Consider the following 13884-nt stretch of genomic DNA (forward strand, 5'->3'; position numbering starts at 1 on the left):
ATATGAGTACCATTTGTCACAAGGGACACATCGACTCGATAGGCAAATTCTTCTCAAACCTTGATCAGTGTGTTTGTAGTAATTGTTGCAATAACTGCTTTAATCCTCTTTCTTAAATTCTTAAATCTCCTTAAAATTCTTCACACAGACGTCACTGGAATTGCTAATTCACGACTAGCCTTCCGAATTGATGTCTTGGGGCTACGCGTGAAAGACTCTCTCACTCGTTCAGCACTTTCTTTAGTCACTCTTGGTTGTCCTGAACTCTTCACTTTGTACAGACATCCAGTGTTTCCAATGCTATACGGCCTCTGGTTTTTCAGCAATGAGGAGATACCGTCTCTAGTTTTTTAGTGATCAAGACAATATTTAAATAGCCGGTATGTTGAGTCAAAATCACAATAAAACATACAGACTCTGCTTTTTTTTTTTTCACTTCGGATACCGACTGTAACTACAGATTGGAAATTGTAAAACACAAAATAGTTTTCTGCTCACTAGTCGCCATCTTTGCTACTTGCGCTTTGTAATGGCAAACGGAGGAAACAGTACATGCGCATGCATGTGTACAAAACTGTGAATTCTTTTTTCATTTGACAACCCGATATTCATTATGAAACATTCTGTATGTACAAATTGAATTCTATAACATATTGACTTTATTAGTTTTCTTTAAAATAAACATCTTACCTAAATCTCTGTTCTTCTCGTGTAGATCTTTTTTAGCTTGTAATAATGCTTTCTCCGCATTGTATCTCACTGAAATTGAAAATTAAATAAAAACTCACATATATAATCTAAAAATTTAGATTTTTTTTCTATTAAATGATGTTCGCTATTTCATACAAAATAAATTTACCAAATACATGGGTCGTTCAATATAAAATTTTCCCCAATCTCAAAAATATTTATTTTTTAGATACATTTATAAAATATACATGCATGTGAAGGTGAGTTCTTCCTCACCTGTCTACATAATCCCCATTGAGATTCAGGCATTTGTCTCACCGTTCCTATAATTTGTCCAAACCCTTTGCAAAAAATCAGAGCTCTGGCTATGTACCACTTTCTCCTCCCATTCTGCTTCATTTTGTCATCTGTTTTGAAACATCACCTTTCAATGTAGACTTTAACATCGAAAAAAGATGGAAATAACTCGGCGCTAAATTGAGGCTGTAAGGAGAATGTGACCCTAATGCCCACCCAAATTCTTCAATTTTGTGTCTTGTTTGCGTGCTCAGTCGGGGTGAACGTTATCGTCAAGAAGAAGAGGCCAGGTTGCTTATGTCGAACTGTGCTTCCCTGAAGAAGAGTTTAGGTTCGACACAAACGATCTGGTCCTGTCAACTTATGATGATGAAATAAAGCGGAATATGAGGAGAAAGTGGTAAGTAGCCAGAGCCCTGGTTTTTTTTGCAAAGGGTTTATGTCGAAACTAAACTCTTCTTCAGGGTAGCACAGTTCAACATAATCAATCTGGTCTCTTTTCCTTGACGATAACGTCCACCCCGACTGAGCGCGCAAACAAGACACAAAATTGAAGAGTTAGAGTGGGAAAGGATGCCCCATTCTTCTTATAGCCTCAATTTAGCGCCGAGTTATTTCCATCTCTTTTTCGGTATTAAAGTCTACATTGAAAGGTCATGTTTCGAAAAAGATGATGAAATGAAGCGAAATGTGAGAAGAAAGTGGTAAATAGAAGGAGCCCTGATTTTTTATAAAGAGTTTGGACAAAATTGGTGCAACGTTCAGACAAATGCCTGAATCTCAGTGGAGCTTAGTGGAGAGATGAGGAAGGACCCACTTACATATGTATGTGTAGTTTACAAATGTATCGAAAGTAAATATTTTACAGCTTAGGGAAAGTTATATGTTGAACGACCCATGTAAGTATGAGATTATTAAATATATTTGTATAATTTAGTTGATACCAGAAACCCTAATTTCTTCTAAAGTATACAAATATTACAAGATATGGTAGATGGTAAGAAAAATAATTCAGAAAACAACTAAAGAAAGGGCACACAAATGAAGAATGGTCCTGTTTCAAAACGTTAATAGAAAATTTTCTTACGTTATATACACATAACATACACCATGAACTGCGGCAATTGCTTATACGTTTCTCATGCATTAAGCACAGGATGATTTTTAAAAAATGGAAAAATTTGAAAAGTAAATAATTTCATGAAAACATTTTTTTAAAATTATTTATCTCATTTAATAGTAAAAATAATACCAATTGAGAATACATACAATACAATTTATTTTTTGAAGATAGTATCTTGCAGGCGAGCTCCTTCTCAGTCAGGCAGCCAGCCCAAAAGGGTAAGGACTCGGTAGAAGTTAGGGGGGCCCGGTCCAACCATATTATAGTTCATTTGCAAGCCTACCGTGAAAATTTTAGGGGCGCCAATAAAAATTTAGGTCGTAGATATGGGCTTGTTCCTTTTTTACACAAACATTCCTGTAATCTCTTCGTTACACTGTTTATGGTTTGACGTAACATCTCAACAGGAATTTCGCAATTGCTTCTAGGAGTTTGGTTTTGTATTCTTCCATTGTATAGCAGGTCGACTAAGGAACACTTTGTTTTTAAGATGACCCCACAAAAAGAAACCACAAACTGACAAATCAAGGGATCTGGGTGGCCATTGAATGTCACCATTTTCCGAAATTACACGTTCTCCAAGCAATTGGAGTATAACAACCATCGGTATTAGTGCTGTGTGGGACATTGATCTATCTTGTTGCAACCAGACTGTGTCAATAATGTGTGAAAATCTCTGTAATTGTTGTACAACAAAGGTTTCGAGCATGGCAATGTAACGATTCGATGTAATCGTATGGCCATTCTCGTCCTCAAGAAAATAAAGGCTCATCACACTTTATTGCTGTGCAATGGACGCTAGTGTAGCTCCATAGGATTGTCTTGCTTTTGATTGCTCTTTGATCGCGAAAGCACGTTGCGCACCACTCCAAGCATTCATAATGACTAAACGGCAGGGTGTCATTGACAGGCTGACGTACGTTATTCAGTGTTACCAAACGCCCACTGTTGCCAAAACGACTTTCAAAATTTCCCGTTTCTTTGAATCACCCTTTGTAATCCTTCAACGTGTGCACCTTGGTCAACTGGCACATTCACACACCTATTAAGATCATTCCAGTCTCAGTGTGGCATATTCGTTGTGATATCCAGCAGCGCATACGCTATCTGATCTTGAATTTTGTGAGTAGATATTGTTAACAATGCTGGTACATAAACGTTGTGATTAACAATCCCCCAAAGAAAGAAGTTGTATAGTATAAGATCTGATAGAATGGTTAGGAGATCCAGGTGAGGATCTCACTTGCAACAGTTCGATTTAGCTCTGTAAAAGAACATTCAAGAGCATTCAAACATTCTGGTAAAAATAGGAGGAAGTTCTGTTCAGTTGTATAATGTAATTATCATAATTGACATTTGTTGGCTTAATAACGTCCCAGCAGAAAAAAACACGTACCGTACATGCGCATGTACAACATGCGCCTGGAAAACCCTTGAAATTGGAACCCTGTTTTACGCCTGATCATGTGCTCATGTTTTTTAAAAACATTGCGTGTTCAGTTCCTGGAAACGGAAAAACACAGGTAAACAAAGAAGAAGTGAACACCTGGTTTGTACCTGGAAAACACATGTTTTGTACCTATAACCGAACGGAACATCTGTGGACTGCATGTTTTGCAACTGATCTTAACGTGTTTTCTCTTCAACAGCAGCTGATCATCCGCTGAACATTGCTTGTAAAAGGAAGAAGACCAGTGCTATTCTAGTATTGTTCGAGAGCACTGAACATGCAATGTACAGGGATCGCAAACATGCAGTGAAAGGGGAACAGGAAATAGGCGGTTCAGACAATACGAATACTACATTTTTCGATCAGTTAACACTGAATGCACAGGTTCCAATTTCAAGATGGCAGCCATTATTTCAAACTAGTGGGCATCTACACTATAGGGAACAATTTTCGTTTTTTTAACCTGTCCCTGGTCTTTAGACCTACTAGCTATTTTCCATTTTGTGGTAATTATAAAATGTGTACACTGTTGAATGAAACTTGAGTTCAAAATTTTACTGAAGGAATAAGAATCAAGACTGAATTTCCAGCAACAGAGTGTTTCTAAACATACCAGTATCTGCTGCTGGTCCAGGAAAATATAAATTCGCACCTGCAAATTTCAACCCACACAGTGAGCCTTCCAATATTGTCGAGATTAGTCTGTTTTGCTGGAAATTGAAGAATTCATTCAAAAGGAACGTGTAGCTGGACACTGCATGTACATGATGTTGATTCAATCAACATACACCTAATAACAAAACAGCTTTTTTTTTTATGAGAAACCCATCTGAAAATGGCCTTTCCTCGGATTTAAATCTGTTTACCGGTAATGTTTCTTTTATATTTCAGACACTGTACTGTTTCTCTGTAACCTGCAAATACATGCTGTCACTACATACCATGTACAGTTCATGTTTATACAACCCTTTTCTGCTAAAACAAACCACCTGGAAATCCTATTTTCCGTATTAAAAACATATCATGTACTAGACACGTAAACGACAAACTCCTGCTAGATGAACAATTCTCTGGAACCTGCATGAACATTCGGCAATACAGGGAAAAAACAGCTCATGTTCACAGCAGATTTCTTTTGAAATTCAGCATAGCTGAAAATCACGTTAAAAAACGGAACACATTATATGTAATGTGCAGAAAATTTTCGTTCAACATTTAAAATACCGGCCGGCCTGGAACGCAAATGTACATGTTTACAATATCGGTGAAGTACAGTGTATGTGTTGGTACCGTTACATACGCAGACGCGTTTTCACTAAATACCACGTGCTACACATGAACTTACATTCGCTGATCTGCACATGTCTGCAGCCCGCAACATTTTCTTCTGAACATTGCATGTACATGCGCGTCGCACAGGTACTGATCAGTCAATGTGCAGTGCACACATGTGATTTCATGTCAGGACAAGAATTATTACATTCAAAAACAGGTGTTATTTCCCGGATAAGTGCCTGTTTCTGTTCCAAACCATTTACTTTACACCTAACACCTGTAGCACATGAGCAAAACATGCGAAAACAGGCAATGTACAGTGCCTGTTTCCTCAAAAATTTTCATGAGGGGTTTCTAACACGTCCAAAAATGAGTAACCAATGCATAGTTACTTCAGCGAAGAATATTAGGCTGGCTTTTCCCCGAAGAGTACTGCAGAGATACGGTTTTTTTTTTTTTTTTTTTTTTTTTTTTTACCTTGCCATTGGTGTATAATGATACACCATAGAAGATGAATCTTTTATGAAGATATTTACGTCCTTTAATGTGAAATGCATCTCCTCACAAAAGCCATATCCTTCTACTTTTCTACTAGAGTACATCAGATCTTATAAGATTTTGAATATAGTCATGTATGCAACAGTTTCTATGGCGTCATTTCTGGTATATAATTCTCTCCTCTCTCTAAGCAATAACTTGCGGGAATTTCACAATAATATATCACTTCCTTTACTGTTGTCATCAGACTGCTTTAACTAAACGGCGTGACAAACATCTTGGTATTCGAAGGCGGCGCTCCAAGTTCCCTTTAAATGCTGCTAGCAAATGAGAGACCAGCGGTATTGCCACGTTTATTTTGTAGACATCCACGTCTACTCTCTGCCAACTGATCGTGCTGCAGTTCATCTGCTTAGCCATAGCCACACCCCTTAGCACTTGGCAACGTCGCGTCAGAGCTTGCGTTTTATTCGTTTAGCTGAAATGCCAAGATGTTTGTCACAGGCTTTAGAACTTTTATCTATGCATACACCCAGTTTCCACAAACTATCAATAACCAGGTTATGTGATTTTTGTATAGCACATCTTCTTCAAACCGTTCACGAAACTAACGCTGCCGTAAAATTAACGATCTAGACACCTCGAAACGAAGCACATGGAAATGTTTTCCGTGTTACGACATCACCTTGAAAACTGGCCCCTTTTTCAATAAACTTGAAAGTAAATTAAATGTAATGAAATCTTTCAGTTTAACGTCACATGATTATGCCCTTTAGGCTAAAGAGACGGACGATTAAGGCAAGCGAATAATGGTGGAAAAATTTGTGAAATGAGAATGCATGAGGAAACGGAGGTACCCGAGAAAATTCACGGACACGGGGTTGTCGACCACAAACTTACTTGATCGAGGATTGAACCAGGGACCCCACGCACCGAGTTAGGCGCTCTACCACTGAGCTACCATGTCTCCATTCACTAAGCTTGAGAAGTGAATTGATGATCGCGCACTTTTGCAACTACTGATGGTTTGCATTAAACCCGGTAATCTAACATGTAAGAAGTATGTATGTGTTATTAAGCCGCACCATGTATATAGTCAGAATTTAAAATATAATGAAGTAACATAATTCTTACATTGGTAATTTTGTCTTCATTATAAAGACGAATCAAAAGATACTGCAAAAATTAACTTACACTTTCGACTTAAGATGTCATACTTTCCAGACTCTAACACTTCCTTCAATGCTTTGGTGACCTTCCTGGAAACAAAACCTAAACGAAAAAAGATATATAAATTTATAAATAAGGCAGTGCTTATACATTCTAGAATGTACACTACAGTACAACATAATGTAGTTTTATAAAGATTGTGCATTCATGTAGACCTGTACGTAGAGTATCTCTTAGTATCTCCTTTCGCGTTTATGCACAGTATATCTTAATATTTCCTTACGCGTTTACGTACAGTATATCTTAATATCTCCTTACACGTTTACGTACAGTATATCTTGATATTTCCTTACGCGTTTACGTACAGTATATCTTAATATCTCCTTACACGTTTACGTACAGTATATCTCGATATCTCCTTACGCGTTTACATACAGTATATCTTAATATCTCCTTACATGTCTACGTACAGTATCTCTTAATATCTCCTTATTCTTGTTAGTGACTCCTACCAAAGTATACAGAAGTTCAATCTTAATCTTATATATGATTAACAATTTTTACACGCGTTAATAAAATTGTTTGTTTGGAAACGAACAGCCAATTTCCTCAATGTTCTCAACATTATTCTAATTAATATATTCATAACTGAACTAAAATACGCATAATACGAGGGCAAGTCAAGAAAGACTTGGACTGATTTTTTTCCCGGCAGTTCTGTTAACGCTGGAGCTTCATAGTTTGGCATACAAGTAGGGTGGGTCTTGCTGTGCATATATATAAAATGTTGTTAAGGAATCATTGCATGTTTGGTAACCACGACTTTTTATTGCAGGTGATGTTCTGCGCCGCCTCTAGAAGTCGCCTGTAGAAGAAATGGAGTCATTACGAGATGAACAATTTGCAGCTATACGGTTCTGCTATCGCCTGGGGAAAAGTGCAACAGAAACTCTAGGAATGTTGAGAGCAGCCTACAAAGATGACGCTCTGCCACGAAGTACCGTGTTCTGGTGGTTCAAAGAGTTTAAAGAGGGCCGAATGACAATCACGAAAGCTGGTGGACCAGGTGTATCAGCGTCAGCTGTTACTGAGGTGAACATTAACACGGCAGCAGTCATTGTTAGAGAAGATCGCCGCATCAGTATCGACGATCTGGCAGCCGCACTACGCATATCTCATGGCAGTGCCTTCAAAATTTTGCATGACCACCTCCACATGAGCCGAGTGTGTGCGCGATGGATTCCGCGACTCCTGACACCAGAGCAGAAGGCCGTTCGAGTGGAGACTTGCAGGGAGCTGTTGCAAAGGTTTGAGGATGGTGGAGACGCCTACCGCACCGTGCGACTTTTTTCTATTCCCTGCCCTAAAATCCAGACTGCGTGGACGCCGCTTCTCCGATAATTCCGAGGTTCTGAAGGCATCGGAGGAGGTTTTGAAGGACCTCTCAAAGAATAGCCTGCGACACGTGTTTGAGGACTGGAAGACTCGAATGAAAAAGTGCATTCAAATGGGCGGGGATTACTTTGAAAAGGATCATGTGCCTGTTGCTGAGTAATAATAAATTGCCTAGAAAAAAATCAGTCCAAGTCTTTCTTGACTAGCCCTCGTATCTGCATAAAATAATTTATTAAATTTAGAACCTTCAAAAATTTTGTGACTGTGTAAAGTTTTTTTTTAATTAATTAATGCTTTTCTGAAAAGATTATATACGTATTTATTAAAATTAAAATGAGTCGTAACAGTTTCAATAACTTAATGTTTCCTTCATCAGACGTTAACTACCAGAAATACTTTTATAACATTAAATTAATATTGTTGTATAATTTTAATTGTTTCATTTTATAATTTTGAATTTTTAATATGTAACAATCAGGTATTGTTATAATTTAGTGTTTTATTTTAAATTTTTAGTATAACTGTTTTTTTAATAATCACTATTATTTTCACTTTTCTATTTTTTATTATTATTATATTAATAAATTATTTCATATATTAGTTAATTTTGAAGTTTCCTCTCAATTTAATGTTCTATCATATAATTTTATTCTTATTGCCTCTCTAAATAATTTTCCATATCCGCGATTTTTATCCTTACATTCGTTCTAACACTCTATCCCATAATTTATGTATTTGAAGTCCATTTGTGCAGTTCATTAATCTTTCACTTCTTTCTCTCTTAGTCTTTCGCGCTTCTTTCCAGTTTCTTATTATTGTTATTCTCTCCTTTTGTAAACATTGGACCCCTTCTCAATCTACATTAAGTCCTGTTTCTTGAACATGTTTGTACAAATGTGTATATAGCATTCTTCTCTCTTTTAAGTCTCACATCGTTCCTATGTTGTTTTACTTTTTCTTTAAGCGTTTTAAGTGTTTCTTCATTGTATATCATATTACAATTTTTACACTTCACTTCACTTCACTTCACTTCATCTTCTTCATTTATGTCTTTCTTCCTATTTCTCACTTTCTTAACCACATCCAGAATTCTAAGTCCTGCTTTTCTGTACGTGTTCACACCACCTTTGCTTAATAAGCTCTTTAGTATCTCTGTCTTTTCTCCAATGCTCTCTATCCCGTGCCATTTTTTTCCGTTCTTTTCCTTTTTCTCTTTTCTCTCTCTTTTCTTTCTTTCCTCTTCCATTTTGCTTTTCTTTATCTTATTTTTGTTGTACCCATTCTTTTTCAGTAGATTGTGAAATTTCTCTATGTCTTCCTTCTTTCCCTCTTCTTCACTATCTACTTCTTCTATTCTCCTCTCCATATTTTTTATGAAATTCCTTTTTATGCTATTATTTATATCACTTCTTTTATGACAGTATCTCCCTGCCGCACATTCTTTGCTATAGCATCTTGTAGTGACTCTTCCTTCTTTCCTTTCTATTGTCATGTCCAGATAATTTATCATATTTTTCTTTTCTACTCCTGTTATTAAACTTATACTTTTCTCTCCATCTTCAATGCTCTTTATAAACTTTTCTAATTGTTTCTTTGTTCCTTTTCATATTCCTAAACAATCATTCACATATCTACAATACATTATTACGTTTTTCCCTCCTTCTTGTATCACCTTCGGTTCCCATCTATTCATTACTATTTCAAATACGTAGTAGTGGACTTAATTTTGAACCTATACTTAAGCCCTCTTTTATTTTCACTAATTTGTTCCCTGTTGTACAAAAGCTATTATCCCACAACAATTTTAAGGCTTTCACTATTTTTTGTTTCTTCCATCCTCTTATTTTCCTCTCTTTTATTTCTTCTTTGAATCTATCTTAATATTATAAAACATTGCTTTGGTACCCATACTAAACATAATTGATTTTCTCTCTTATTCCCTATTCGTTCTAACATCTTTTTAACTTTTTCTGAATTCTTAACTCTGTAAATCTCTTGGTCCATCCTTATCTCTTGTGCTATTTTTCTTAATTCTTCTTCTAATGGTTCTAGACAGTTTCTCCTAGACTTTTTTTTAAATAAATAAGTATATACTCTAGTCAGAAAAGCATTAATTATTTAAATAATGTTCCAAAGTGAAGATGGATGAACTTTTTTGTAAATGTTTCATTAAAATTAAATTGACAATACATTAATTCTGTAAATATTAAAATATAACTTTCAAAATATTACTGTTATGATAGTCCTTCAATTGTACCAATCATCGTATTAATAATTTTAACTAAATACGATAGAACACTTGCTGCCGTTTCATTTCCATTAAACTCCGCACACAATCAAACACAATTATTTTGGTGTTCCAGATCCTACTAAACAATGAATGTTAGTAAGTATTTATAGATGGTGTTATTTTAATGCTTCCAATATTTACAGTTAAAATTATGTGATGATATACATAGTGGAACTACATTTGAAACATCAATTGTACATAGGAGAGCACAGGTTAATCGTATTGAATTTAGCCCACGAAGCTAAAAGTTTCAAGGTTGTCGAACTAAAGATAAGTGTAATTGTCTGTGCGAATCCGTTGAGTGTAGATTATGATTTGTCTGCAATGCCGCAAACACGCCACTTATGTAATTAATAGTGGCCATAAAGTTGGGCTGTGAGAAGCTGAGTGGTCATTTCAAAGAACTGAAGCTTGCGTGAATCATAATGTGTCATTCGTCCGTCAGTGGTGTACGCAATAGGAAAGAGAGAGTTCACACAGCAGACGTGACCTCGGTTATACCCAAGGGCGCCCATGTTGTGGTTTCCAAGGTAGGGGGGCAAGTATAAGCGACGTTTCAAATATAGTTTCAAATTTTGCTGGAACTAATGTAAAAATTCTATTGGGTTTTCGATATTCCCAAGTACAATTTCGTCTAGGGGGGAAAGCGCCCCACCTTGCCCTCCCCTGATGGGCGCCCTTGGTGATACCGGTATGTATCAGAAGCGTCTGATCAGAATAATCATTTGGACCGATCTAATTTATCGGACGGTGAATCCCAGCTGCCTTGATTTCCATATAAGACTAAACAATCGATTCTAACTACATTTCCAGGCGCATTTATTCTTTCACTTGCTCATTACCAAGAACGTCTCTGGTTATATTGGAACATACTGGAGTGGGGAGGCAAATGAACGGCGATTGTAATCGTCTTTCATTCTTACACAGTGACGCTCTGCAGGTATCAGTAAACATACCTGTAGACGCAAAAATCCATCACGTGTTCGCTTTCGCCATACTAGATACGCACCTGGTAGGGGGCAAATAACCTACAAATCTCATTCAATTCTGAACTTCACTTAGGACAGCAAGTAATGTAACGTTCGTTCGTAAAGTCGTCAATTTTATCTGGGCACTTTACAAAACTCCAGCTTCCAGCATTAAAACAGTATCTACGAAGAAAATCTAGTCTGCTTATACGAATTCAATCGCGGCTAGTTTGGTTTAAGGATCTAAGAAGCCCCTATCGAGCAGTTGACACAAGACAGGATAGCGCTCGATCGCCAGCAAACCTCTGACAAAGCCCATCAATGAAGTACGCCAAAGTGCAGAACAATCATGTGATATTGTATTAGAAATATTCATCATGTACACGACTGGATAGTGCAATAGCAGTTGCTTGTGCAGCAATTCGGAGGGATTACACGTGTTATTAAAACGAAAACTGAATGTTATTGAACGCTTTGTATAACATGTTTTCGATATCCTATGAATGACATGTTGACGTCATTAGCATCTATCACAAACGTCTTGTTGTATATCAACTTTAGATCAGATCCATGAAATTCGTTTTTAACATTGGTTTCAACCAGTGAATTAAGGCTAACACTATAAATTGTTAATGTGGAAAATTGTTAATAAAATAAAAGATTTATGCTAGAAAGATTTACACAACACAAAGAGTATCGTTACACACGACTTCATTGCGTCCCTCAACTAACGGTTTTGCACTTGTAAAATTTTTTCTTGTTACCATATAGAAATTTAATAAAATCATTTCGTTTGCTTCATCGATTTTTATTTCCGTCCCTTGGCAGAAGCGAGTCTACACAACAGAGACGTAGAGTTTAAGGTTGGTTTAAAGGGACAAGTTTTGCCGATAGATGGCACTACAGTCTTCGTATCTCCCCCATGTATTTTTTACCTTTCACTAAAATTTACAATTTCTCTTACAAATTTCAACCTAGAGAGTTCAAATTTTTAGAAAAGGAACTTCATAACCTATTAAAGAGAACAATCCGTGCCGATTTTTTATTTAGAATTTTCTTCATTGTTGAAATGGCTTGATTGTTGAAATGGATACCCAAACCTTTAATAATGGAACTGTTTCAACAGTGGAAAAAATTCTAAATAAAAAACGGCACGGATTGTTCCCTTTAATAGGTTATGAAGTTCCATCTCTAAAAATATGAAGTCTCTAGGTTGAAATTTATAAGAGAAATTGTAAATTTTCGGGAAAGGTAAAAAAATACATGGAGGAGATACGAAGACTGTAGCGACATCTATCGGCAAAACTTGTCCCTTTACACTAACCTTAAAGTGCAATCTGAGCCATCTGAAATCTATCGAACCCGGTACATCATGCACCAAAGGTACACATGTTAGTCACTAGGCGAACAAAGCAGGTATATAGTTGTTAGAGTGAGGACTTCAAAAGGAAAATACATAACCAGTATTTTAATCATGATTGTACCTTGTAATATTTACATAAACCAAACCATTTGGTGTTGCAGCCCATTTGAGGGCCTGAGCCGTTCCAAAGCCATCTGTCAGCAACCGGCTGAACTACGCCCAGGCTAGCGGCATGCACGTGGTCAGCCCTGTCATGAACCAGCCTATCGGAAGCTTTCTAGAGCTAGTGGCCGTCACGTCTTTCATTCACGTCACTCCCCATTTTCCCTCACGACGTTTAATAGACGCCGAAAATTGGGGAGCAAAGGCCGCGATTCGAACCCGGGACAACGTGGACGAGAGTTGTTAGCAACTCCAAACCTCTAACCATTAGATTACGGTGTCCCAATACCGTATTTGCGCGAATATAGGCAGCACTTTTTTCCCCTAAATTTTGGCTTCAAAAATCATGGTGCGGCCTATAATCGAGATTTTCGCCTTCAGATTATAAAACGTCAATTTCTAAACGACATGTATACGTATCTTGTGGGTAAAAATTAATACCATTACAAGTTACTGCAGTTACATTTGTAAACCATCAAACACTTAAGAAGAAAATAACTGAACAACATACATTGTTCGCAAAAATTGCCACCTTCATTGGGTACCGGTAACACCTTACACTGGTACAAAAAGCACCTGTACACTTACTAGTTTTACAAACAGAAATACTTATCTTTGTTATTCAAATGGTTCAAGGCAAACGAATTTCTTCTCAATGAAGATAAGACTACTCAGCAAGTATTTTCATTAAATGAATATCCGGAAATGTCAAATAATGTGAAATTTCTTGGCATTATTCTCGACAGGCAGTTAACATGGAAAGCACATGTAGAATATGTATGTGAAAAACTTTCAAGAACAATAAGCTTAATACGAAATTGAAGAGATATTGTACCGAACAACTATATCAGATCAGCCTATTTTGCCTTTTTTCAGAGTACCTTAGAATATGGAATATTGTTTTGGGGGAGTAGTAACTACATAAATGAGGTTCTGTTAGGCTACTACAAAAAAAAAGGTCATCAGAATAATCAGTGGGGTATCATACAAGGAACACTGTAAACCATTATTTTGTAAGTTGAAAATTATGACTGTTGTAAATTTGTATATATATAAAGTTTTAGTTTATGTAAAACAAAACATGTCAGATGTGAAACGTAGACAGGATATTCATTCATACAACACAAGATATGCTAAACAAGTTGATGTATCATACAGCAGGCTAACAAAAATTAAAAATAGCTATGCAATACAGGGTACAAA

The 13884-nt window shown here is 36.6% G+C and overlaps 1 protein-coding gene across 1 annotated transcript in view; it reads right to left on the reverse strand.

The window, feature by feature from the left end:
* LOC145692677 (uncharacterized) overlaps positions 1–13884 on the reverse strand; it is a 1521027-nt gene that overhangs the window by 1438432 nt on the left and 68711 nt on the right. The window contains exons 10-11 of the mRNA XM_081768059.1: positions 6528–6605; positions 691–759 (exon numbers count right to left, since the gene is read on the reverse strand). Coding sequence (XP_081624185.1) covers positions 691–759; positions 6528–6605 — 147 coding nt within the window. The remainder of the gene's footprint in view (positions 1–690; positions 760–6527; positions 6606–13884) is intronic.

The sequence above is a fragment of the Thermobia domestica genome, chromosome 8 (genome assembly GCF_964235325.1).
Source record: "Thermobia domestica chromosome 8, izTheDome1.hap1.1, whole genome shotgun sequence".
Taxonomy (NCBI): Eukaryota; Metazoa; Arthropoda; class Insecta; order Zygentoma; family Lepismatidae; genus Thermobia; species Thermobia domestica.